The following is a 27887-nucleotide window of genomic DNA, read 5'->3' as shown; positions in this document are numbered from 1 at the left end:
TCCACCTCAGAAGTCTTCATGAAGCTCTATGGATACCTGAAGTGTGTGCATGCCGATTAGCCTGTTAATGATCAAAACATTGAGTGCATCCTGACAGTGTCACAATCCAGCTCTTAAATGAGCAGCGTGAGAATAAAGGAAACGGGCCAGAGTAGTGGCATCAGGTGTTCGGCTTATGTTAGGGAAAATTTCATCAGGCTACGTCAGCAATACGCAGATGCTATGGTATATAAACAATTCTGATTTTCACATGAACACAGAGATCATTAAGAGCCCTTACTCTAGAATGGCACATGTCCAAATCAAGCAAAGAGGCGCAATGAGACTCCCGGGTGCGGCTTTGGCTAAGGTAAGACGTCCAAACATGTCTGACACTTGTAGTTCTGGGATGTGCATTAAAAAAGTAGAGTTTTAAGGTGAAAGGTCTATTCTACAGATGTTCATTTGATGGCAGGGTTTCTGAAAGGAACCAGACACAACGTCTATAAAATGTTGCTTTGTTTTTTATGCAAGCCACACTCTGAGGTAAAAAGTCTAACCATTTGAAAAGTGTGTTTCCCTAACAAAGGACACATTAGCATTTCTATATGTAACAAATATAAAAATGTATGTTTCTATACAGTACTTTTCATGTGGCAGTATTTCAGCAACCTACTAAACTAGGGTATCACAGAGTTACTAAATAGAAAACAATTGAAGGGTCAAAGTTGCTCCAATCTGACAAAAAATAGACTTTATGTAGATTTCAATAAAATGTCTAAAAGTCCTCATAAAACATCATCCATATTTCAAGAACCTGAAATTCTAAAATAGTTCATTGTTTCGAGACCAGGTTCTGACTGGTCCATGCCTACAGCTTACTGATGCTTTTCTATGAGTCTATTAGTTAACCTATTAAATAAGCTTAACATAATAATAAGAATGAGAATAAGCTTTTACATAATAGCAGGTTTATAAGGTGGGATGCGAGTGTGTCAGAGATATAAATATGTAAAACAGGTTTGAATGTTGGTTTCTTTAGAACAGTGGAGGTTTTTTATTATTAAACCTTGAATGCTTTTGTGTTAAAATAGTAATTTATTCTAAACATTAAGGTTTTTGTTGCTTTAATCCTTTTAATAAAAAACATTCATATATTCAAGGGATGGTCCTTTTGACAATTTTATTTGACACTGTATTTTTCTTATGTGTGCTCCTTCCTGTTTATAGAATGTGTGTATATAAATACTGTGTATATATATATATATATATATATAGTCAACCGCTGATAATTTGAGGCTCGGAAAATTAGCATGTTTTCATTTGCAGGTTCTAGGGTTAGGGTTAGGGTTAGGTTTAGGGTTAGGGTTAGGAACCTAACTAAGAGCAAATTGCGGAATATCTTAAAATCTGCAGCGGGATTCAGAAATGTAAGGAATAACGTTTCAAACTATGTTTTCACTAAGAAATGTCATAAATCTTTTAAAACACATCATTGTATTAAAGTGACATAATGTCTAGATGAATTTACTAAGGTACCATTGCTTCCAAAATTCACGGATTTTCTAAGACCCTCCACGAGTGTATATATATATATATATATATATATATATATATATATATATATATATATATATATATATATATATATATATTTATATATGTCTATAGTGGCAGCAGTGATAAGGAAAATCACCCTGAGATGGTATGTGGTAGTAAGTGACACAGAATGTCCTTTCATTATTCCATCAATATTGAGGTTATTATCTGTTCACTGATTGACAAGTGGAAGCGTAATTGTTCATGGGAATTTCAGCCCTAAGCCAATTTAGCTAATTGTTTATTATTTTATATATTTATATATACTGTGAGTTTATAACTCTTCTTTGCCAAAACTTACAATAGTGAATACAAATTACAAATGATGTATAACTAAACAAATCAAACCATCTATTGTATTCACAACACTTGAACACATAGTCGAGCCAGTGGAAAAATTTCTTTGAAACATATTTAAATCCACTGGGTTTATGTAACATATGTAAGACATGGTTGATTCATAAGAAGGTGTAAATCATTTACAATTACAAATCAAAAAGTTTGTATAAGTAATTGTAATTAATCTGTAATTAATCTGTAATTAATACCAACAGTCTGCTACACTGACTCATGACCACGGTTTGCATGAACAGTTCTTTATTTAAGGGTCCAGTACTGAATACTTCACCCCAAAGATGCAACTGAAATGAATGGACATTCAGTGTCACCCAGATGAGGATGGTTCATTTTTAAATCTGGTTCCTTTCAAGGTTTCTTCCTCATGCCGTCTCAGGGAGATTTTTTTTGCCTCAGTCACCACTGGCTCACTTATAAGGAACAAACTTATAGGCACTAAACTTGTACATTGAACGCCAGCTGAAGTGTCCATTATATTGTTCAGAATTTGGGTTCGGTCATCCACAATAGCATTGATGTTGAGGGGTTGAGGGTTGTCATGCTGGAGGAGGTTTGGGTTTGTTCTTTTTAGTTCCAGTGAAGGGACATTGTAATGCTAAAACACATTTTGGACAATTGTCCTTCTAGATTTTTAAGAAGAAAAAAAATACATGGATCAGGCATAAAATGATGACATAACAATTTGACTGGTGAAGTGAATTTCACGGGCACCTGTTAGTGGGTGGGTTATATTTATTAGCCAGCAAGTGAACATTTTGTCCTTAAATTTGATGTGTTAGAAGCAGGAAAAATGGGCGATTGTAAGGATTTGAGCGAGTTTGGAAAGAGCAAAATTGTGCTGGATGGACATCTGGGTCAGAACATCTCCAAAACTGCAGCTCTTGTTGGATGTTCCTGGTCTACAGTGGTCAGTATCTATCAAAAGTGGTCGAAGGAAGGTACAGTGTTAAACCTGCGAAAGGGTCATGAGTGGCCGAGGCTCATTGGTGCACGTCAGGAGGATCCAACAGACAAAGATGCTGTAGCTCAAATTTCTGAAGAAGTTAATGCTGTTAATGCTCAACGGGTCAGGACTGATCCGAAGCAAAAGGGGGCCAAAATATTATTAGGCAGGTGGTCAGATGTTTTGTCTGGTCGGTGTATATGTGTGTGAAAATCAGCTCAAAGACGATAAATCATTAAGTTTGAAGGAATTTAGACAGTCCAGGTCTTTGAGCAATGGTTTGGAGCAAGTTGACTTCTGTTGTTTGTCCCTCTCTTGTTTCCTTCACCTGAGCAGAAGGTGCTCTTGCTCGCGCTGCTGGTCCAGCTCACCTGCGACGCCGAGGCCATGACGACAAGCTGCTGCGCGCGCAAGCCGCACCAGTGCACGCTCTACGAGTTGCTGTGCCGCGCCGGACACCGGAACCTCACCGACCCGGACGGGAAACTCGGCCGCCTGAGCAGCGACGCCGCCGCCGGGATCCTCACCCTCGGCAAGCGCAAAGCGCCCGAAACCCGATACCAGGACCGACTGCAGCAGTTCCTGCACAGCTCGCGCAATCAAGCTGCAGGGATCCTTACTATGGGCAAGAGAGTCGCAGAGAGCAGCCTCGATTCCGAGCACACAGCCCTCAACCTGGACCTCGAAAGACCTCTGAAATACCTGATGCAACCTGCACACAGGGAATCACGAGGAATGCATCAATCATAAAACACCACTCGGAATCCACTCAGCTGTTATTATGAATATTTTATGCATATGCATTGCATTATAGCACCGTCGTTATTACAGTCCGTTGTGTAATTTTACATGCAGCCACAAGATGGCAGAGTTGTATCATATTGTATAGACTACATACCATATTATAAAGAAATGAATTGAACAAGGGATCGGTGTGTTTGTGAACTGTGTCCATAACTTTGCAGAACCAGTATCTGTCCATTAACTGTTCCTTATTAAATAAACAATAACAAATATTATGTTCAATAAGTTTGTGACCATGTACTTTGTGAACATCTAATCCCACATTTGTTCCCATTTGCTGTTATATTTACACTTACGGCATTTAGCAGATGCTTTTGTCCAATTATCTCATGCAACTTGGTAGTGCTCACTAGAGTTTGGTTTGGGCTTGTGGCACCATATACCTATATACCCCCACTTCTACTGTGTCAATTTTTCAATATTCACATCGCATGAAAACATATTGCACTCTTTATCCAATCTTGTAGAACACCCACAAAAAGCCAAAGTTAAAAGTAAAAAGTTACCTTCATCTTTGTCTCTATAAAGTCAAAGCCTGTTTCATTATGCCTCTGTGCACGAAGTCATCTGCATGAAGACATGATTTGTCAAGTCTTGTGTGGGAAAACTCCACACTGTGCACTGGCCTGCACAAAGTTCTGACCTCAACCCAAGAACCCCACTGAAACAAACTAGAAAATCAGGCCTAATCGCCCAGACCTCACTAATGCTCTTGTAGTTGATTAAGCACAAATCCCTACACCATCTTTCTAAAATCTTCCTCAAAAGAATGGACGCTTGTTTAACAAGCACGTACAGGCATCATGGTCCAGTGTCAACATATTTTTTTATTGTCTTTTGTAACTGCAATAAACAGATGTTCCCTCAGCAGCTTCTCTTTAAATAAGAAAAAATATATTGAATGTTTTCTTCAGCAGATCAATCGTTATACACGTCCAGTAAATATTTAGACTTTATTTAAATTAGCATGTTTAGATTTTATCTGTTTATTCTTAGGGTAAGGAAATATGGCGGGTCCTTATATATTCCCTGTGAATTCAGCTATAGAAATTAATTTGTATGAAAACGAGTGCAATAATAGAAACCGATTTGAATTACAGCCGGCACTACCAGTGGTTAAGGTGCTGGATTACTGATCGGAAGGTCAGGGGTTCAAGCCCCGGTATCGCCAAGCTGCCACTTGGGCCCTTGAGTAAGGCCCTTAACCCTCCTTGCTCCAGGGGCGCCATATCATGTCTGACCCTGCGCTCTTACCCCAGCTTCCGAGCAAGTTGGGATATGCGAAGAACAAAATTTCACTGTGCTATAATGTATATGTGACAAATAAAGGCTATTCTATTCTATTCTACCACCAGAGCTGCCTTTAGATCAGATGAGGAGAAATGTGCAGTGCTGTGGTGTATGGGGTCTTGACCTCATCTTTACTTTTTCTGTAGTCAAAGTTAAAAGATCACCTCAGGCATCGAACAAACAGGCTATAAAATCAAATATAAAAGCGGAACGTGCTAAAATATGTCACATTGATGCGAGATACAGTACTTTACCTATACTTTTTTTCTTTTTCTAATCTAAATTAATGTGCTAAGTCAAATGGATCACTGTATTTGTTTGTGATCTTTCTGGGGGGTTTATAGAGAAATGAGATTATTTCCTGCGAGCGATTTCAATATTAAAAGACTGACAAGGCAATAGGCGAAAGAAAAGCAGAATGAAATGGAGAGATAGCTAAGAGACTGAGAGAATGTGAGAGCATGAGTATGTTAGAGAACAAATGAGGGGGTGGGACAGAGAGAGAGAGAGAGAGAGAGAGAGAGAGAGAGAGAGAGAGAGAGAGAGAGAGAGAGAGAGAGAGAGAGAGCGGGAGGGAGGGAGAGAGCGGGAGGGAGGGAGAGAGAGGGAGGGAGGGAGGGAGGAGAATGCTAGAAGAGATACCAGTGTTAAATAAGATGCTGAATATTGGAGGGATGCTGAGTGGACACCTGCTGCAGCTAGAGTCAAGGAAAATCAAGCTGATTAAAGAAAACACAGAGGAGACTCTGACTTGCAGGGAGAAGACTGAATGTCCAAATGAATAAAAAGGAAAAGATTAGAAGAGCTTTTTTTTCTTTCGGTGAAGTGCATGTGCAGTCTGAAGCCTTGAGAACGGAGTAAAAGAGAGTGAAAGTCAAATAGATTGAAGAAATGGGATTTTTTTTTCCTCACACTGACCAGGGTATGTCCAGGCAACAAAGTGAGAATTATATGAGCACAAACTGAATCAAACGGCATCTTGGATGAAGACAGCTGATCCGAATCAGCACATCTATCTACGCACCTCGCAGGAAGGATCAGCACTTATAATCCAGCTTCCTTTCTCACAAGCGCAATCTCTTAACCGGCACTCTCTGTCTTTCTTCACAATTTTCCCCTCACTCCTTTTTTTCTGCTTTTCTTGGAGTGATTTTAGAAGTGGATCGAAGCAATGCCTGTAATGAAGGGGCTTCTGGCCCCCCAGAATACTTTCCTGGACACTATCGCCAAGCATTTCGACGGCACTCGTGAGTACCGCACTAATCCCTGTGTTTATGTTCATCCTGACCTCTGACCTTTAGCTTCTTGTTAAGGAAGTGATTATAATTTGCATTAATCCTATTGATAAAGGATGCAGTGATATGAGATTAGGAATGAGAGTATAATAAAAAATTGTCATTAAATAACAAATCACTGTTAGCAAACAAAAAAAATACCTATTGTAAGACCAAGTCATGTCAGAAATGTAAAAATGTCTGTTTTGTTTTGTCTTATGAACAACTAGCTGCACTTTCCAGTTTTTATCTTCTCTGAGGTTCCATGAAGGTTTTACATCGATGGGTTCTGGGTAAAACTTGTTACATAGGTTAAAACACAACCAGCTATCTCTTCTTAAAAATAAAAATTAACTACTTTTTTTCTCCAATCGTTTATAGTAGTAATTAATGTAGTGTTAGTATAATAAATTCACTTGTTTGGACAATAACAAAAAAAACAACAAAACAATAAAAACGATAACTTCATCATTTCCTTCACAATTGCACCTTTCTGCTCTCTGTATGGAAAATTTCCTCAGACCAGATTTAGATAGATAGATAGATAGATAGATAGATAGATAGATAGATAGATAGATAGATAGATAGATAGATAGATAGATAGATAGATAGATAGATAGATAGGCAGGCAGGCAGGCAGACAGACAGACAGACAGACAGACAGACAGACAGACAGACAGACAGACAGACAGACAGACAGACAGACAGATAGATAGATAGATAGATAGATAGATAGATAGATAGATAGATAGATAGATAGATAGATAGATAGATAGATTGCATATAGTTAGACATCAGGGTAACAATACCTCAGTATTTTATGTACACTTATTGCCAAAAGTTTGCGGACACCTTTATAATTGTGTGCCTTCAGCTTTATGATAACAGTTTGGGTTCATTTCATTATGTCAGATTTGTTACTGTATGTTATATGTTCAAAAGCTGTATGCACATGTCTAATGTATGTACTATTTTTTAGAAAATTGTGAATTAATTTACATTCATTATGTCATTTATGTAAATTAATAAGGTTCTTTTCCATTCTCTCAATATGGAAAAGAAATATCAAATGTTAAACATGGCACTATAGACAGAGCATCCACCATTGTTTAGGTTCTTATTAGGTTCTTGGTGATGCCGGGGAAATTTTATTATAAATAGCGCTTTTGAAAGGTAGTCATTTAGTTTCGGGTTTCTGAATACTGCTCATTTCAGTAGTTCTGTTTCACCCCTTTCAGTCGGAGCTCCAATTAAAAAAACACAATAATTAATGTGAGTGTTAACTGAAGCATCTGAAAAAAAAATCTTCCATAGATGAATACTAAGTGCCTTCAAGATCCAAACTAACACCATATCACACAAAAATTACAATGTGTAAGAGCGAGGTGACCATGTGAGACCAGCTTTCTAAGCCTGTGAACAAGACTTTCTAATATCAGTCACAAAAGAAAATAAATGATGATAATATTACTTTAAAAACTCCAGTATGTCTTTAGGGAACACTTCAAGGTTCTTTCAAAGAAGCCTGCAACTGACACTTGCACTGCAGACAACCAAGAAAAAAGACTCAATACTAACAGACAGAACACATACCTCAAAGCTGTGCCCTTTCAGTGTGTTTTGTTTCTCTTCGTCCATAGTAGTGCACTTAAAGTGCCACTGAAATAGTGAAAATGATACATTTTGTGTTTATTTTCCATGTTTTGCAGCTATTTATTCTTTTTCAGTGGATTTTTAAAGAATGAAATAGTCTTTGTTAGTGATCTTTTTTGCAGTTAAATGGTAGGAAAAAACGTCCTGTCCCTAAAGGTGGGTCTTTGCTTCAATATAAACCTCTTCACTGCCTTTTAGATTTAATTATGTTAAGGAGGATTTTGTTGTTCGGATTGTTTAGATTATGTGGTAGTGTGATGTACCTCAAATATAAATTCTTACCCCTAAATCAACCATGTGGTTCTACACCAAACACATTGTTGGAGGCACATGGTTGTCTAGAATGTCTTTGTATAGACTTTGCTATAATGATTTCAATTCAAGTTTTTCACTGCTGAAACTAAGAAGCCCAAACCTGTTCAAACATAACAATGATCCTGTGTGCAAAGCAAGAAACATGGCCTCACCAATGCTCTTGTGACAAAATTTGTACAAATCCCCACAGCCATTCATGAAAAGGTCTAGTGGAGTGATGCAGAATGGAGAAGAATGCCATGCTTTTAGAACAGGAATTTTAACAAGATCAAACGGGTCTTATGATTGGCTGTCCACATACTTTTGACCATACAGTGACCCTATTTGGCCATTTAGCGTTTTCTCATCTGCTTCTCTCGTTTTCTGTCTTTCTTGAAGATAGAATCAAAACAAAAGCTTGGTAGTCTACATGTTGTCTTTTGGGGGAAGAAAGAATCCAAAATCTGATTGGATGTTCTCTTCTTCTTCTTCTGCATATATTTTAAAAATAGAATTCATAAAAGATAAAAGCAACCACATCTTCATCAGAATTGTGAACACTGCGGATTATTTCAACATTACTTCTTGCATTTTTAAGTAACATTATTCAATATTGTGCTCCCAGGAAAAAGATTTGAATATGTAATTTTAGAGGAAAAATGCAAAATAGGTACTTGATACATCTATCATTCACGTGAGTGACATTATTTCTGACATTCTCAGCCTTTTTCTTTTCTTCTACCTTTCCTTGTCATTTCATCATGCAATTCTTTGTCGCAAAAGGAGCTGAATGACAGCTCATTAGTTCAGTACTGAATGCTAGGCATGTAAAACCGTATTATGTATTATGTATTATGTAAGGGTTACGTACACTATGTCCAAAGGACATGTTGAAATGAGTATGAATATAAGAGGAGTCATCTAATGAGCCATGGGAGTTGTTAAAGCAATTAAGACTCGGCACTCCATAAAGCTCATACCAATTAGACCCTTTCTAAGGTAATGGCACTTCATCTAAATGGGGAATTCTCTTAATAGATTTAATGTGTAATAAAAACTCCTTTCAATCTATCAAGCACCTTTTAAAACCCATTAAACTAAGCAGTTTAGAACCTATTAAGACGTTTGACATTGCTGTTGCTACTGTAGATGTGCAAGATAATAGTAATAGGTGGTATTAATGATGTTATGTGAGAAAAAGAAAAAAGGGGGCTAAAGAGAATTTTTATTAGTTTAAATGCAGTGTAATGGAATGTCCACAAAGTTTACTTACATTACTGCAGTTAGAAAAACATCTTTCCCCACCTTTTGTTATATTATGACGCCATTTTGAGTCCAATCGTGCAAAGATGCAAGTCTAACATACAGAGAATATGTGATGGTGTCTGGAAGGAAAAACCTAAAAAGACAAGACCCAAGTAGTTGCTTTATCTTTTTTCTTTTTACACAGCAGACTTGATTAAAAGGGGAAAGAAGTAAGTAGTAGAAGTGTAATCACATATTAAAGTAGGCTAGTGGCATGATATAAAACCCACCCAAACAGCGGAGGTGGACTAAATGATGGTGTCAAAGAAATGAAAAGATCTCAGAAAAGAAAGAAACCTTGGCTTGACTTTAGTTAATAAAAAGAACAGTTATCATGTTAAATACAAAGCACAAAGTGCTCTGAAGAGTCTGAAAACTCAGTGGACAGAAAAATCTCACTGATAATTAGAAGAGTTAAGACCCTAATAACTCCACAGCCATCAAAAGTGGGAAAGTTCACAACAAAAACAGTCACATTGATCAGCAAGCTCTGGTATAGCAAAAAGGGAAGATAATATTTCTGTGATGCAGAATGCTTGCAATGGAGCGGAAAACTTTTTTTTTTTTTTTTTTTTTACATTTATCCAGTTTACTTTTTCTTTACTGTTGTTTTTATAATTACACATGCACAAATGCACACACAATTCTACACTGTTTAGCAATTTTCTGTGGCACTCCCTTCTAAGTGAGATCTGTCACAGGGCTGCTGACATTTGAATAAATAGGTTCAAACCTACAATAATGTCCAATTAGCTCTAGGATCTTAGGTCTCCTCAATTGTACCCGCCCATGGCCCAAGTGGAAGCCTGGATCCTGCTCTTCCACACTTCCGGGTGCACACTTCTTCAGGTTTGCTGTTAATCCTGCCCATCTCAACTATCTCTGGACAGCCCACAGACGCTGACCATGGTGCTGACAATCAATACTATAAATAATAGTCTTCTAAATACGCAGTGAGGTAAGCAGTGTATGGATGGAGAATTGTATCCATGAGTCACTGATATGTTGCTGGGCCCCAAACAAGCCAGTTCTTATTAGTGCATCCAAATGGAAAAAGTCGTTTTCTCAGTAGATATTATCATCAAGGGATCTGTCAATATCCCTTTGTCAAATTTGGTGCCGGGTAAAAACAAGCTATTCAAGCAGTTCATCAATGCAAGGCATTTTCTATAATCCGTACAGTACTGGACCAACCTATGGGCCTTGGGAATATGACCACCTCATCTAGCAGTTCCAGATGATGGCACTACACCCATTCTACCATCCATACAGGTATTCATCCACTGCAAGATTGACTACTTTTAAGCATCCCGCTCTTCTGCTAGTTGTTGGACATGTGAATTAGCATCCAACGGGCTTGTCAAACATCGATGTGCTAAAGAGATAATGGTGATGCTTGGGGTTGCAGCCAACCATTTGAGATATCGCCTGATTCAGGTCCAGGTACTACAGGGTCAACCAGATTCTGTTGGTCTCAACCCTGCTCACACTTCCCCAATGCAGAGATGTATTCAAAAAGAGTTAAATTAAGCATTTAAGAATGCATTGAGTAAATCCTATAATCCTATATTTAATATAAAACAGTAAACAAAAGTTGTTTGATGTGAAAACATTCTAATTATTTTTTTTTTTTGTTGAGCTGTAATATTTAATGTTTAATGTTGCTTTATTTTTGGCACAAATATTTTTTCCAAAACATTTCACATTTTTTGTTGGAAACATAATACATGGAAACAAAATGATTCAATAATGCGCACATCATTAAATAAACATATATATAACTAAATTCATTCTAAAATTATATGCATAAAACATTTGCACAGTATCATTGTTTTTGATATCCGATTGATCATTCCAATTGCACTTTTTATTTGTTGTACACTACTTGATTAGATACCACTGTAAATAAACAAACCATTGTTCTGCATTATTAACATAGATATATCAGTTATAACCTTATGTCATGAGCATGCTGAAATCAGAACAATCACTACATTACCCATCAATTCCCATTGTAAACATTTTGTCATTGAATTGTTTTGGTGTCTTTGCGAGCTCTAAAGCCTTTATAGTTATGTTTCTTGTTTCACTTGCATCTCCCATCTTCTAAAAATCCTGACACCGCAGTCTAAATGAAAACCTTTAATGTATTAACTACTTAACTAATTTCTAAAAATAAGTTTAACAACAGAATCCATTGGACTGACCATTAAAAGTTACTGATAAACTATGCAGCTGTTGGATTATGTCTAAAAAATTACTCCTATAAATAATCCAGATGAACCGTGCACTGTTCTTTGTTACACAGCATTACATTCTTGTAATCTGTAGAGTGTGGGTGTATTTATGCCTCTGATTTCGACCTTGATATCAAGCAGTAAATTCTCACCAACATGTTTCCAGAAAGAAAACTAAAAGTTCAGGATCAAAATGTTCCAAGTTTATATTCACATTCAGAACAGATCTTAAGGTCATATTTTTTTTCCATTATTTTCTTTATTTTGCTTGCACAATTTTCACCAGGTTGTAGAGGCATCTCACAACTCTGGATGTTTATTTATTCATTAAATATCTGAGCTTTTTTTTCTTGGTGCCCTATTATATCTTCAGTTTTACTGTATCCTTTCTTTCCAAGCAGATGTCCTTTGAGATTTTTTGGGCACTTCCAGATCTTATTTGTAATTCTATTCATTCAGAAGATATTATTCATGCTCAGTTTTAACCGTTATACACAGTGAATCTGACTGAATCTAGTTTGCCATTTATTAACCATTAACATGTTGAGCATGTAAATGCAGTGTAAGTGCACACTGTGTTCCAGTCACGACTTGGATGAGTGGCTGTGTGTGGGTGCTCGTAAGTGTGTGTCTAGTGTAGAAGTTGCAGTTGTCCAAATGTATTAAGTAGAACTGATCATTGCAACCAGGGCACACTCTTCACTTTATCCTTTTGTGTCCATAGGGAATTTCTTCCTTGACTACAGTTTTCCTAGCTGCACTTTTGTCTGACCTTCTCCCCAATAGACCAGTTGTGACTCATGTGGGTCAGTGGGTTTGGGACAAGCACTGTCTGACTCACAGAAATAAACTGTGGACATGCGAGCGTCATCTGGGCATTAAAATAAGGTCAATTACAGGCTGTAAAATGCCAAAGAAATTGTTGTGAAAGGATTGAGCAGGTACTTTAGTGTGACTGGTCTATGCTATTCCTGGTCGAGTTTTAAAGCCTAAAGTACATCGACATGGTCCATCTGCACTTATTGAGAGCTGTTTGAGCAGAACACAAAACAAGATTTTTTTATATGAGAGAATTGATGGGAAAGAAAATCGAATAAATATAAGATCCTATTTGTATCCTATTTGTAGACATTTTGTACTAATTTCACACTTGAAATGATGCTCTTCTTTTGGCAGATAATGTTGCTTCTTTCAAAAAATAGAACGTTTGAACAGGAAAACAGTGCTAATTATCAGAATAAAGTGTGAAAATACACTTAATGATCTCACCTCAGTTGTGTTAGTATTAGCATAATTTAAGGCATGTCATCTATACAGTGACTGCGCATGTATTACTTTTTATAAATAAGATAAACTATAAAAGATAAAGATAAGGAAAAATATATAAGAATTAAAAAAAAATGTAGTGTGGCAACCTTTAGAAAGCAACAAAGAACCAAAAAAATCTATATATTGTTTTAGGTGAATGTATAAATCAAACGTTTGTGAAAATATGTTACTCACATATTGTAGCAGAACTTGTGTCGAATATAGTCTTATATTAGCTTTATTTATTAGCTGTAGATAAATGAAGTAAGAACAGGTTTGAGAACAGATTTACTTCTGAGTTAGACAATGCACATAAAAATAGAAAGTAAAAAAAAACCAGATGAAGTAAATATAATACCCTAAGATACACAAACATTTGTGGACACCTGACCATAAGATTCATATGTGCTTTTTGAACATCCCATTCCACATTAAGTCCCCATTTGCTGTTATAATAATCTCATGTCCTTCTGGAGATTGTCCTCATTCAGCCTTAAGGGTGTTAGTAAAGTCAGGTACTGATGTAGGTGAGGTGAAGGTGCTTGACACAAAGAAACCCACCCTGAAGTTTTCCAATTACAACACTTCCTGGAGTTTTTATTCCTTTAACTATCAACTTACTGTTTCCTGAAGAACTACATACATTTATTCAGTTAATTTAATCCATTTAAAACTTCATGTTATCACTTACGTCTTTCCATCACCAGCCTCTCTTTTCTCCTCTCTCTAGTTACTATAGAAACAATAACGTATTATAACAAGGCCGATCGTATAAAACTGTGATTTTCTGCAGCAGGAACTGCTGTCAGACCTGCTTCTATAGAAAATAAATCAACACCTTCTCTCACCTTGCTTCTGACCAGCTCTTGTTCTCAGGTCTGGATTATCAAACGTCTGTGGTTGTTCACCAGGTCTGTCTATGTGTGTGGGTCAAGAATTTTATAATGAGCTGACCTGTTACTGGAAAAAAAGTAATCTCTTTTCCGAGAATCCTGCCGGCTGAGAAATTCATCCAAACTTCAGTCTGTGTTCAGCAAAATGTTTTATTCTTTAACATTATACAGAGGGCATTTGTGCTTAACTTACAAATTGCGTTCTTGGAAAGAGAGGGATGAAGAGACCGGTGAAAAGGCTGTGAAATCTCTGAGTATAGGAGGAACTTACTGAACTCTAATAGCTTCAGTCGTAATGTGCTCTTGTGTTTTTATTTATTCATATATATATATATATATATATATATATATATATATATATATATATATATATATATATATATATATATATAACCCAGCCATTAGGGAGGCACAAGCCAGTGCATTCTTAGTGCCGGTCCCAAGCCCGGGTAAATGGGGAGGGTTGCGTTACGAAAGGGCATCCAGCGAAAACATGTGCCAAATCAAATATGCGGATCACAAATGAGAATTTCATACCGGATCGGTCGAGGCCCGGTTAACAACGACCGCCACAGGTATCGTTAGCCGACAGGGTACCGTGGAAATTGGGCTACTGTTGGTCAAGGAGGAGAAGGAGAGGAGGAAGACGCCTACAGAGACGGCAGGGAAAGGAGCAGTGTAGGAGAGTGGAGGTTAGGGTTGGTACTTTAAATGTTGGTACTATGACGGGGAAAGGGAGAGAGATAGCTGATATGATGGAGAGGAGAAAGGTAGATATGCTGTGTGTTCAGGAGACCAAGTGGAAAGGGAGTAAGGCCAGGAACATTGGAGGTGGATTTAAACTGTTTTATCATGGTGTGGATGGAAAGAGAAATGGTGTAGGGGTGATTCTGAAGGAAGAGTACAGTAAGAGTGTAGTGGAGGTGAAGAGAGTTTCTGATAGGGTGATGATCGTGAAGGTGGAAGTTGAAGGATGATGATAAATGTCATCAGTGCCTATGCTCCACAAGTTGGCTGTGAGATGGAGGAGAAGGAAAGATTCTGGAGTGAATTAGATGAAGTGGTAGATGGTGTACCTAGGAAAGAACGATTGGTGATTGGGGCAGACTTTAATGGGCATGTAGGTGAAGGGAACAGAGGTGATGAGGAGGTGATGGGTAGGTATGGTTTTAAGGAGAGGAATGTGGAAGGGCAGATGGTGGTAGATTTTGCTAAAAGGATGGAAATGGCAGTGGTGAACACTTATTTTAAGAAGAAGGAGGATCATAGGGTGACGATAAGAGTGGAGGAAGGTGCACACAGGTGGACTATGTGCTATGCAGGAGATGCAACCTGAAGGAGATTGGAGACTGTAAGGTGTTGGCAGGGGACAGTGTAGCTAGACAGCATCGGATGGTGGTCTGTAGGATGGTTTTGGAGGCGAAGAAGAAGAGGAGGAGAGTGAGGACTGAAAGAAGAATAAGATGGTGGAAACTGAAGGAGGAAGAGTGTAGTGTGAGGTTCAGGGAAGAGGTCAGAGAGAGGCTCAGTGGTGTTAAGGAGGTGTTGGATGATTGGGCAACTACTGCAGGAGTGATGAGGGAGGCAGCTAGAAAAGTACTTGGTGTGACATCTGGAAATAGAAAGGAAGACAAGGAGACGTGGTGGTGGAATGAGGAAGTGCAGGAGAGCATAAGGAGAAAGAGGTTGGCAAAACAGAAGTGGGATAGACAGAGTGATGAGAAAAGTAGGCAGGAGTACAAGGAGATGCGGCAGCAGGTTAAGAGGATGTGGCGAAAGCCAAGGAAAAGGCATATGAGGAGCTGTATGAGAGGTTGGACACTAAGGAAGGAGAAAAGGATTTATACAGATTGGCCAGGCAGAGGGACCGAGCTGGAAAGGATGTACTGCAAGTTAGAGCAGTAAAGGATGGAGAGGGAAATGTGTTGACTAGTGAGGAGAGTGTGTTGAGAAGGTGGAGGGAGTATTTTGAGCAGCTGATGAATGAGGAAAATCAGAGAGAGAGAAGGTTGGATGATGTGGAGTTGGTGAAGCAGGATGTAGATAGGATTAGTAAGGAGGAAGTGAGAGCAGCGATTAAGAGGATGAAGAGTGGAAAGTCGGTTGGACCAGATGACATACCGGTAGAAGCGTGAGATGTTTAGGAGAGATGGCAGTGGAGTTTTTGACCAGATTGTTTAACAGGATTTTGGAAGGTGAGAAGATGCCTGAGGAATGGAGAAGAGTGTGCTGGTACCGATCTTTAAGCATAAAGGAGATGTGCAGACCTGCAGTAACTACAGGGGAATTAAGTTGATCAGTCACACCATGAAGTTATGGGAAAGAGTAGTGGAAGCCAGGTTGAGAGAAGAGGTGACCATCTGTGAGCAACAGTATGGTTTCATGCCGAGGAAGAGCACCACAGATGCCTTATTTGCTTTGAGAATGTTGATGGAGAAGTATAGAGAAGGACAGAAGGAATTGCATTGTGTATTTGTGGATTTAGAAAGCCTACGACAGGGTGCCAAGAGAGGAGTTGTGGTATTGTATGAGGAAGTCAGGTGTGTCAGAGAAGTATGTGAGGGTGGTGCAGGACATGTATGAGGACAGTGTGACAGCAGTGAAGTGTGCAGTAGGTGCGACAGACTGGTTTAGGGTGAAGGTTGGACTGCATCAAGGATCGGCCCTGAGCCCTTTCCTGTTTGCAGTGGTGATGGACAGGTTGACGGACGAGGTCAGACAGGAGTCTCCCTGGACTATGATGTTTGCGGATGATATTGTGATTTGTTGTGAGAGTAGGGAGCAGGTTGAGAAGAGCCTGGAGAGGTGGAGATATGCACTGGAGAGAAGGGGAATGAAACTCAGTAGGAGTAAGACAGAGTACATGTGTGTGAATGAGAGGGAGGGCAGTGGAGTGGTGCGGTTGCAGGAGAAGAGCTTCAGAAGGTGGAGGAATTCAGGTACCTGGGTTCAACAGTGCAAAGTAATGGAGAGTGTGTTAGAAGTGAAGAAAAGAGTGCAGGCAGGGTGGAGTGGGTGGAGAAGAGTGACAGGAGTGATTTGTGATAGTAGGGTATCTGCAAAATGAAAGGGAAAGTTTATAGGACTGTGGTGAGACCTGCGATGTTGTATGGTTTAGAGACAGTGGCATTGAGTAAAAGACAGGAGGTGGAGCTGGAGGTAGCAGAGCTGAAGATGTTGAGGTTTTCGTTGGGAGTGACGAGGATGGATAAGATTAGAAATGAGTTTATTAGAGGACAGCGCATGTAGGATGTTTTGGTGACAAGGTGAGGAGGCGAGATTGAGATGGTTTGGACATGTGCAGAGGAGGGACATGAATTATATTGGTAGAAGAATGCTGAGGATGGAGCCACCAGGTAGGAGGAAAAGAGGAAGGCCAAGAAGGAGGTTCATGGATGTGGTGAGGGAAGACATGCAGGTAGTTGGTGTAAAAGAGGCAGATGTAGAGGACAGGGTGGTATGGAGACGGATGATCCGCTGTGGCGACCCCTAATGGGAGCAGCCGAAAGAAGAAGAAGAAGAAGAAGATATATATATATCTGGGGTTTGGGATGATGATGATGATGAAGAAATCTTCTGTTTATGTTTTTACAGTCAGTTTCCTTGTCATTTAAAAAAAGCCTAAATATTAATCAGTTGTCTGAACTGAGGATTTTTTAGTTTCCAGTTTGTTTTCTTAAGTTACATGCTAGTGACTAAGATATGTCTTGTACAGGAACCAGCAAGTAATCTGAAGGATTATTTACAGTGTTGTTTTAATAAGCAAATTAAAAGAACCTTCAAATTGCTTCATATTCCCCTTTTAATGTTAACAGCAAAATGATCAGTTCGACTTGCACAATAGTTGCTCAAGGGTCTTGCATTTGCTTTGTTTTTAGATATTAATGCAAAGTTAGCTTGAGTTTGTGTGTGTGTGTGTGTGTGTGTGTGTGTGTGTGTGTGATTGGGGGGGGTGTTGTGGTTGTGTTCTAGTTCTCTTATTTTTAATGGGTTTCAACTAAGGTGTCCTATTCAAATTACCTTAAAAGTAGGTTAATTTATGGAAATGTGTGAATTATGCAATTTTCAATGTGTGTGTACAGTACATTCAGTAAGCATTCTGACCCCATTCACTTCTTCAAATTGTGTTATGCTGCAGCCTGACACTTTAATCGTTCAAATAATTATTTTTTTCTCGTTAATCTACATTGTACCAGATAAAGGGAAAACTGAATTCTAGAAATTGTTAACATTTTTTGTAAATAAAATTAACTAAAATATCACGGGTATTTAAGTATTCAGATTAATTACTTAGTAATTATTTAAAGCACCTTTGGCAGCAATTACAACCTTAAGTCTTTGTGGGTATGATGCAACAAGCTTTACACACCTGTTTTGAGGGGTTTTCTGCCATTCTTCATGGCAAATCCTCCCAAGCTGGGTCAGGTTGGATGGGGACAGTTGGACAATCGCCACTTTCAAGTGAGATGTTCAATAGGGTTCAAGTCAGAGCTCTGGCTGGGAAACTTTAGGACAGTGACGGAGTTGTCCATAAACCACTCCTTTTTTATCTTAGCTGTGTGCTTGGGGTCATTGTCATGATAGAAGGTGAACCTTCAGCCCAGACTGAGGTCCTGTGCACTGTGCAATAGATTTATTTATTGAGGATATTTCTGGAGTTTGCTGCAGAAAAACATTTGCACAGCATGATGTTGCCACCACCATGCTTCACTGTTGAGATGGGTTTGGGCAGGTGATAAGTGGTGCCTGGTTTGCTCCAGACATAACGTTTAGATTTTACATTTACAACATTTAGTAGACGCCCTTCTCCAGAGTGACATAAAGAAAAGAGCCTTGAAGTATACTTACCTCTTACCCTGAGAGAAGATGGTACCAGTCGAGCAGTCTATAGGATCTCAGGCAGCGTGAGGCAATGTAAGAAATGATGATGTCTGAGGTATTGAATCTGATGCGTACAGCTACTGGATGCCAGTGGAGGGAGTGCAGCAGTGGGGTTGTGTGGGAGAACTTGGGCAGCTTGAACACAAGTCGTGCAGCTGCGTTTTTGGCTCATTTGCAGTGGACGAATAGCGTTTAGAGGTAGACCTGCCAGCAGAAACAGAATTAAGGCCACACAGTCAATCTTGGTTTAGTCAGACCAGATATTTTTTTCCACACAGTGGAAGATGGGAAGGTGTTTCAGTAGATGTATTATTATTCATCCATAAAGGTGTTAGTATATTCATGTACTAATGTAGGTGAGGTGAGGAAGCCTGGGGTGCAGTCAGTGTTCAAGTTCATCCCAAAGGTTTTTGATAGGGTTGAGGTCAGAGCTATATAGCAGGCCACTCCAACCCATGTAAACCATATCTTTATGTATCAAATTCAACAAACTAATGTTTCACAATGGAACACCTGCATATGTGGTATATAACTCATTAAGTACTATTTGGCTTACTGACAATGCTTTGATTGGCCATTTAAATTTGACGTCAAGAAGTTTAGCCATCCTCATAGGCAGTTTAAGGACCAGAGTTAATAATGTGTTGGTTTTTGTAGAGTGTATCCAATTAAAAAAGGAAAACAGTAGTAGTTTTTACTTTAGTAGTAATATAACAATAGATTCGGATTCTATAGTATATATGTAGGGCCCCTAGCGTTACTGGCTATAATGGGGTGGCTAACCTGAGCTCTTTTTAATAAATAAACCTCTAATATTAAACCTAATCAATTTGAGTATGTGTTCTATTTATAATTAAATGTATTACTAACCGGTACCAAGAAAATGAAATGCAATTCTATAATGTAAATATAGACACACAACACAATTTAAACCATAACTTAAATCTCCGTTTGTCAGAGGCGATGTCCACGTCTTTCTGATGTGTTTCCAACTCTGCACGGAAACTATCACTACCCAGGGTTCGGGTTGAACACCTAATTAGCTTCGTTACACCAATTGAAGAACAGGTCGTACTTGTTAGTTCAGCAGCTCCGTTGTCTTACTCTCTCTCCTTTTCTCTCTCGCGCTCTTCCCCTTTAATTTGGCACATGTTTTTACGCTGGATGCCCTTCCTAACGCAACCCTCCCCATTTATCCGGGCTTGGGACCGGCACTAAGAGTGGCTGGGGTTGGTTCCCTGATCGGGGATCGAACCCGGGCTGCAGCGGTGAGAACGCCGCATCCTAACCACCAGGGAACCATATATAGTATAGTATAGATTCTGATTATTTATTTTGGTGTTATTCATCATTGGGCTGTTTTTGTCTCACAGTAATTTATTAGATAACAGAGTGTGACTCATTAAAACAGAGCACAGAGGTGCGATAGATATAATGAGGGAGAGACATGTGAGGTTGAATGACTAAGAAAATCTGTAGGTGTGTGTATGCAGGCAGGAATACGAGTGGAGAGCATACACACAAGAGCTAATCCAGCTGTGATCATAGCTGATTACTAAAGAGCCAAAGGTGCAGGGAACAAATAAATACCAAATATTACACACATTTTACACATAAATAAAAAAAATATGACTATATGAATAGTTTTCATCTCATTTGGGTTTTATGTATTACTATTTACTAATACAAGTTGAAGTTAATTTGTATTATACTAATACTAATGTTTCTGTATCTCTGTGTATGGAAGAAGACTGAACAGCTTGAGATTGGTATCTTAGTAATCAACAAAATTGTGTGCTTGATACAGACACCTACTGTGTCAAATGTTGTTCAATTGCAAATAATCTGCTATTACCTCAATTTAAGTGTTTATCTGATTTTAGAAAAAATATTGAAAGAAATGTTGGCCTGTGTGTAGAAGCTTTTATTCCAACCATTAAAATGAAAATTTACACCCATTCTGAATCAGAGTATATATATATATATATATATATATATATATATATATATATATATATATATATATATATATATATATATAGGCTGTCAAAATTAACGCATGAGTAATGCATTTTACGCAAATTAATTTTAATAGCGCTCATTTTATTAACACACTATTAATGCAGCATGCATTTCTTTTTGACCATTTTTATTTAAAATATAAATAAATTTATATAAAAGAGGTGAAATTAAAACCTTTAAGGCAAAATACATTTTATTCACGATATCCTCTATTTACTCAGATATAAAAAAAACCTCTGAAAAATAATTTTTAATCATTAAACACTGATGCGCCAAAGTCTCAGTCTTGGTGCTCTATGTTGAGTTTGGTTTCACTAATAATAAACATATATTTGCATAAAGCACCCATATTTGTCCATGCCCATGTTGAGTGATTAAGTTGCGATAAATCACGAGTTAACTCACGGCAATCGTGCGATTAATCGCAATTACATATATTAATTAATGAAAATTATATATATATATATATATATATATATATATATATATATATATATATATATATATATATATATATATATATTCAGAAAGAGAGAGAGAGAGAGAGAGAGAGAGAGAGAGAGAGAGAGAGAGAGAGAGGTAAGATCCCTGACTGCAGATTTCAGGATGTTGACTTAAATTTAGAAGAAATTCCTCTACTTATATTCGGTGTGTATGTGTGCGCTAAACTTCTTTGAAGTAGCATAAATCTGTTTGTTTTTTAACTTTTCTAGACAACATGTGTTAGCATGCCGGCGGTGCTGAGAGTGACAGTATGAGAACAGTCAGTAATGGGCCCAGTGTCACCTCACCACCTGTCTCACTGATTATTATTACTTATCGTGAAATTAAGACAAGACATTTCTAGTGTCCAGTTGCTATGGTAATTTGAAAAAGGAAACATATGGCTGTGTTCTTGTTTCCATCGCCGGGGTTACCAGGATACAGCAATATGACTACAGTTAGAAATAGAAAGAAGCGGAACAGGATTTATTCCAACCCACGTATCTTTTTTTTTTCTTTAAGTATGATATTTGAGACATTTTTTATTATTTATATTAGAAAAATGACACAGAACTTTATTTGAGCTGTAAGTCATGGAAAGATTGATTGGATTTTAGCAGTGGAGTCCCATAAATGCCATGGATGCTATGAAGTTTGATCTCTAAGAGATGGAAGGTCACACATCTCGGGATGAAACAACCCGTGTTTAATGGATTTGCCGAAAACCTTTACATGTAATCTTTGATCCTTGTTACTCAAATATAGACATCAAGATTTTGCACTAATGCATTTTTCTTTTTCATCGTGACACTGGGGAAAGGTGAGGGGGAGAGGAGAGAAAAGGTTTTCCTCTGCCGTATAATCTTAGCTTACAAGAAAAGAACTGGGTGCGTGTGAGTCTGAAGGTGCCTGAACCACCGTGTCTAAGAAACACCAGGAGGAGTTATTGTGCCCAGATACAATAAAAGCAGCTGCCTGTCATCTCTTCACGCCCACTCAGACCTGAGCACTGAGAACAATGGAGCACAGATAAATGCAGAGATGATGGCTGCGGGACATGCTATATTTCTCCCAATGCCTGTCCTACAGCATGAAGAGCGTTCACCAGACCCACATATTGCACAACCAAATACAGAAAAACAAAGAAGATTTTGAATTCGCCCACCAATCATCAGTTTAAATCAACCTGAATAATGCAACAGCAAAGCAACAGTGTATCCTCCAGTGAATAAAATAGATCTTTGTTTACTCACCGCTCAGAAACTTTCTGTTCTCTATTTTGGCATAGCAACAATTAAATAATTGTTATGAATAGCCTGGGTGGAAAATGATTTAACCAGTGAAGGGTTTGGGGAAAACCTAGAAACAAAAGAATTCACTTATTAATTTTGCACTTTTTAAAGACCAATATTTAGATTTTTTTTTTCATTTATTGTTGCATTCAAATTCTTGGAACATTAAACAAGTTAGCTAAAGTAATATGACTTATAGCAGGTATAAGCATGTATTAAATGCAAAATGGTGTCTCTATTCAGTTTTTCATTTCTTAGAGCTAATGAGACACAATGAAATGTAAATCCCTCCTCTGGTAAAGTTATAGCTGTACCTATAAGTGTTACAAAGCACTGACAGCAAAGACTCCTTCCAAAAATCCTCTCCACACTGCCCTTTTGTGATTAAAATTGTCCCTGTGTCATTTGTTACCATAGAAACAATTATATAGTAAAAGAAACCTGAAATTGGCACCAGTGAGTTGTCAAGGAGTCGTTTATAGCAGTTCCATGCACAGATATTACTTTAGATTACGACCATGACCATTTGATAATTGCTCCATGCTTTAAAATCTATAAAAAAAATAAAAAAACACTGGTATTGGTTATATGGTTCATTAGTCACAAAATCACCTGTTTCTGTATGGTTATTAGTGATGTATCGTTCATGAACGATTCATTTATTTTGAACAAATCTTTAATGTGACTCAGAAGAATGAGTAGTCTCAAAAAGTAATCCGTTCATTTTCTACTGGACGCGCAATGAGCAAAGCATCGAAAAATCTCTGTAGGTTACAGTATGTACCGTTAATAGAATTCAGTAGTTTATGTTATGAGTCCTCTGGTCTGAGTCATTTTATCACATGACTCAAATTGACGCTATTAATTTTAATGGAACTATAGTCAAAATACTTGTGTGCATGTTAGGGCATCTGCTTATTGAAAATGTTAAATTTGATTTCCTTTCTGATCAAAAGGATAAAAAAAACAAAATGATTTAAAAAAGATTTATTCATTTTGATAAACGAGATTCAAAGAACCAAGCCACTAAAATGATCAGATCTTCCGTCACTAATGGTTACCACTTTTCTTTGGAAATCTCCCAACACAAATTATTATATAGAAACCTATTTGTTCATGCGTGAGCTGATGTGCACTTTTTGAGAAGAAATCTGGAGAACAGAACGAATCCTGCTCACAGATTAAACTACTACTACTTTTTTATGGAAAATAATGCAAATATGACATAACTGAGTGAGAGGCTGTGAAAAAGAAGGTTACACTGAAACATAAATGGACGTCCAATTAATTATGTTTTGATAAATTAAGGAGAAAGAGTTGGTGAAATACACTTGAAGCATCCAGCTCTACTTGTAAACTCTGTTTCATTCCCTCTCTGTCTACACACACTCACATATGCATACATACACATGCATGCTGAAACCCTCGCATCAGAACAAGTCTTACATAATCGTCTAAGCGGCAAAGCTGAGGGTAAGCTGAAAATGAAGTTGCCATGGTCACACAGTTTGGATTTCTTGCTGTTTCATTTATCTAATGAAGTAAAAAGCTGAAAGGAAGCGGAATTAGGACAATGAGGTGGATCAGTTTGGAATAAAATTTAATTTTAGAATTAAAAACTGTCAAAACAAAACCGAAGATTTTCTCCTGAAATTTCCCGTCAATATACGTGTCGGGTTTATTTTAATTACTTTGTTTAATTCAAATCTTAATAATATATTTTACTTTAATCAGAAGTAAACATTCTGGCATTTGTAGAAATTGATAACTCATGATGTTGGACATCTGATTGGACAGCTGAAAGGCCCTTGAGCAGGGCTCTTAACTTTCAGCTGTCAGTGTTCATCATCTTCATTTGCATTCAAACACCACACCATCTTTCGAATTTCACCGTAGTCTATTGACGTGTTATGGACATGTCCCAAGTGTGGCTGGAATGGACACTAAATCTAAATGATGATTCACAAGACTGTCAATATCATCTACCATCTGGGCTAGGAAGAAATTGCCCCAGCCTTTATTTTTACTTTGACAATTAATGGAGGGTATCGCTCAGTGGTTAAGACATTAGACTCTGGATCGGCAGGTCACAAGTTCAAATCCCATAAGAGTATCTGCCAAATGTCGTAAATGTCTTGATAGAAAGAGCACTTTTGGCAGTGCTGCAATTGGCTCAACATGTAAATTATCTGTGATTGTGTGGCTTATCAATTTTTTGACAGATTGCTTGCATTCTGTCTGTCCTCAGCTGATGCTTGACCCCACCCCTGCCACCATGGTGCTGGTGATGATGATGATGATGATGATGATTTAACAATAATAGTTTGTAATTGCTTCTTTAACAAAGTGTATGGTTCTGAACAGTTCTTTGTAGTGGAAGAGCATTTTGGACCTTTTTGTTTTCATTTTGTTCTGTACAGTCTTAATCTTCATGATATTGATAGTGTCTTATTTTAGAGAAAAGCAGATGAAGCCTACAAGGCGTGGAAGGCCGGCATGTGATAGTGTACATCTCTCAGGAATAATATGATTCATAGGTGACTTCATATGTACTGTAGGACTTTATGTCGAAATAGAAGTTAAGATGATACATTTTTACTGTCTCGAATGTGCTGTCAGAAGAGATGATAAATAAATAATGCATGTCATCTGCTAGTTTTACTTCAATATATATACACGAGGACTTATATATATAAGGACATATATATATAAGGACATATATATATATAAGGAGAAACGTATTGAGACACCTGACTTTTCCTGTCATATTTGGTTCTTCCCAAACTGTTACCACAAAGTTGGAGGCACACAGTTCTATAGGTAGCATTAAGTTTTCCTTTCACTTAAACTAGGAGACCAATAAGTGTTCCAGCATGACAATGTCTCTGTGCACAAAGCAAACTCTATGAAGGTTTACATGGGTTGAAATGGAAGATCTTGATTAACCTGTTTTAGAGCTCATCTCAGTTACATAGAAAAACATAAAAATTAAGGTCTTAAACATGTTTTGGTCTACTGTATGTTTCAGACCACTTGAGTCTCCAAAAGTGTGTCCACTTGTTATTATATCACCTGATAGAAAATCTCAATATAGCATCTGATTTCTCTTTCTGTTTCTCTGGTTCCCTGTTATGTTAATAGACAGCAACTTCCTGCTGGGAAACGCACAAGGCTGTCGTGGTTATCCTATTGTCTACTGCTCTGATGGCTTCTGTGAACTGACGGGCTTTGCCCGAACCGAGGTCATGAAGAAGACGTGTACGTGTCGCTTTCTGCACGGTGAAGAAACAAGCGAGAGAGTAACACAACAAGTGCAGAAGACTTTGGAAGGCCAGAGAGAGTACCAGGCTGAAGTCCGTTACTATAGGAAGAACGGTAGAGTACATTTCTGGAACTTAAATCATGCTTTATATTTAGATGAATAGCTTATAAAGACACAACTTCACTATATGGGTTTTTGACCACTTAATTTTTCCAGCCATTTGTGGCTCTTCCCCAAAATGTTCCTTTACTACCGCCTTTGATTGAATCTCAATCTTCACAAGCACTCTCCAAAATATAGTGCAACATCTTCTTAGAATAATGGCGGTTATTATAACAGGATATGAGGACTAAATGTTAAATGCGATGTGCAAAAACCACATAGAAATCAGAACTGGATTAAGTAACAAGGAATTCCAGTTTGTGGATGTATAAAATCTAGTCATCTATTATAGTAATATACTATCTACTATCTACTGAAATCTACTATTCTTTCTAGCATGGCATTCTGGAAATCTTGAATAGTATCATTCTGATCAAAATTAATCATCAGCATATGCTTGAGTGACACAATACCAAAAAAAAAGATATAAACACATAGGTTTGGTATCATAGAAGCAATTGGAATATTTTATGCTATATTTCTCAGGAATGTAAACTTTGTAAACAAATTGTTGTTGTTGCTGGGTATATTATTGTTATTTATTATTAGAATTCTCATTTTTTCAACATTTTCACAATATGCCTCCAGAGACAGAGTGTAGTGTAGTGTAGTGTAGTGTAGTGTAGTGATCATTGGATGTTTTTACGCATATCTGTGTTTATATCAATTAATTGTTCAAGAGAAAATCTGGAATGTATTTAAACAAATGATAAAATAGATTTTATATATATATAACTTTGTCATTTATATAACAGCTGTGAATTTTATACCAATATCTGATGGGCAAGTGTTTACCATTGTGTTTTATATAACATAAAATTTGGATAGAATATACTAAGGATAACAGTGTGGGAGTTTGTATTGTCTTTTTCTATTTTATTTTTTTGTGTGGAACTGCTGCTTCAAGTCAGAGAAAAGCAAGAAGAAGAACAAATCATGACATTGGATTTTGGATTGAAAGGTTTAGAGTTCCTTAACTGTCCATTGCTCATTTGAAAAAATCCTGGATAAGGGTGGACGTGATTATACGTAACGTGACGTGATTATGTTGAAATACACTGAGATTTCACACTGAGAAATATTTGATTATTATGAAATCTCTGAATAGGTTAGAGATGCAAAAATAAAACCATTACACATCCTAAACACGCATTTTTCATCAGTGGTGAATAGAAGTGTTGATATACAGCAGATGTTTTTGCCATAGTGTGTAATGGAGACATGAATGTGAACCGTAAAGAAGGTATCAAAATAAATGAGAGAAGGTTGTTCACATTTTGTTTGCTTAGAAGATAAACTATAGCATTTGGTTTGCACTAGCAATATATGAAGGTGAGCAAGACACTTGATAAAATGAAGAATTAAATATATCATGCATCCTTCTGTTGTTCCTTAGAAACTTCGTTCTGGTGTCTGCTGGATGTTGTGCCTATAAAAAATGAGAAAGGAGAAGTGGTGCTGTTCCTCTTTTCCTTCAAAGACATAACTGACTCGCACGGAAAGATGCACCACTCCTCCAAGACGCAGGGTATGGCACGAATTTAATCAACCTAAACCTAAAAATAAGTTTCATTTATAGTTAATTGTACTTGTTATATATTTTTTTTTGGCAGAAGATGGAAATCAGAACAGGAAGTCCGGCAGCTCTCATCTCAGTCGTGCACGCGAGCGGGGGCAGAGCGTCCTGTACCACCTGACTAGTCAGTTCACCAATAGAAACAAAGTGAAACTGGCAAACGTGAGTAGCCATGACGACGTTCTTATTATTAGATTGTTCTGTCTTTTAGTCTACCTTACTTTCTAACTCTGCATCGCTCTGCTGGCTGGTAACTGAGATCTGTGTCACATG

The 27887-nt window shown here is 37.7% G+C and overlaps 2 protein-coding genes across 3 annotated transcripts in view; both read left to right on the top strand.

The window, feature by feature from the left end:
- The first annotated feature begins 262 nt into the window (after nucleotides 1-262).
- hcrt (hypocretin (orexin) neuropeptide precursor) lies at nucleotides 263-3897 on the top strand. The gene is made up of 2 exons (XM_046866440.1): nucleotides 263-349; nucleotides 3215-3897. Exons 1-2 carry the CDS (start codon nucleotides 287-289, stop codon nucleotides 3626-3628), a joined length of 477 nt encoding a protein of 158 aa, XP_046722396.1. The 5' UTR covers nucleotides 263-286; the 3' UTR covers nucleotides 3629-3897.
- Nucleotides 3898-5655: 1758 nt separating this feature from the next.
- Nucleotides 5656-27887, top strand: part of kcnh4a (potassium voltage-gated channel, subfamily H (eag-related), member 4a) — a 44963-nt gene continuing 22731 nt past the window's right edge. Inside the window, exons 1-4 of one of the 2 annotated variants that reach the window (XM_046865431.1) lie at nucleotides 5656-6219; nucleotides 25756-25989; nucleotides 27435-27566; nucleotides 27655-27776. In XM_046865431.1, the coding sequence (XP_046721387.1) occupies nucleotides 6144-6219; nucleotides 25756-25989; nucleotides 27435-27566; nucleotides 27655-27776 (564 nt within the window). In that variant the 5' untranslated portion in view covers nucleotides 5656-6143. Of the gene's footprint in view, nucleotides 6220-25755; nucleotides 25990-27434; nucleotides 27567-27651; nucleotides 27777-27887 lie in introns of both variants that reach the window. The other variant, XM_046865430.1, reaches the window with a different exon arrangement.

This window comes from Silurus meridionalis, chromosome 14 (assembly GCF_014805685.1).
Source record: "Silurus meridionalis isolate SWU-2019-XX chromosome 14, ASM1480568v1, whole genome shotgun sequence".
NCBI classification, from domain to species: domain Eukaryota; kingdom Metazoa; phylum Chordata; class Actinopteri; order Siluriformes; family Siluridae; genus Silurus; species Silurus meridionalis.
The sequence above is the reverse complement of the archived record's forward strand: the minus strand, read 5'-3'. Positions and strand labels throughout refer to the sequence as shown.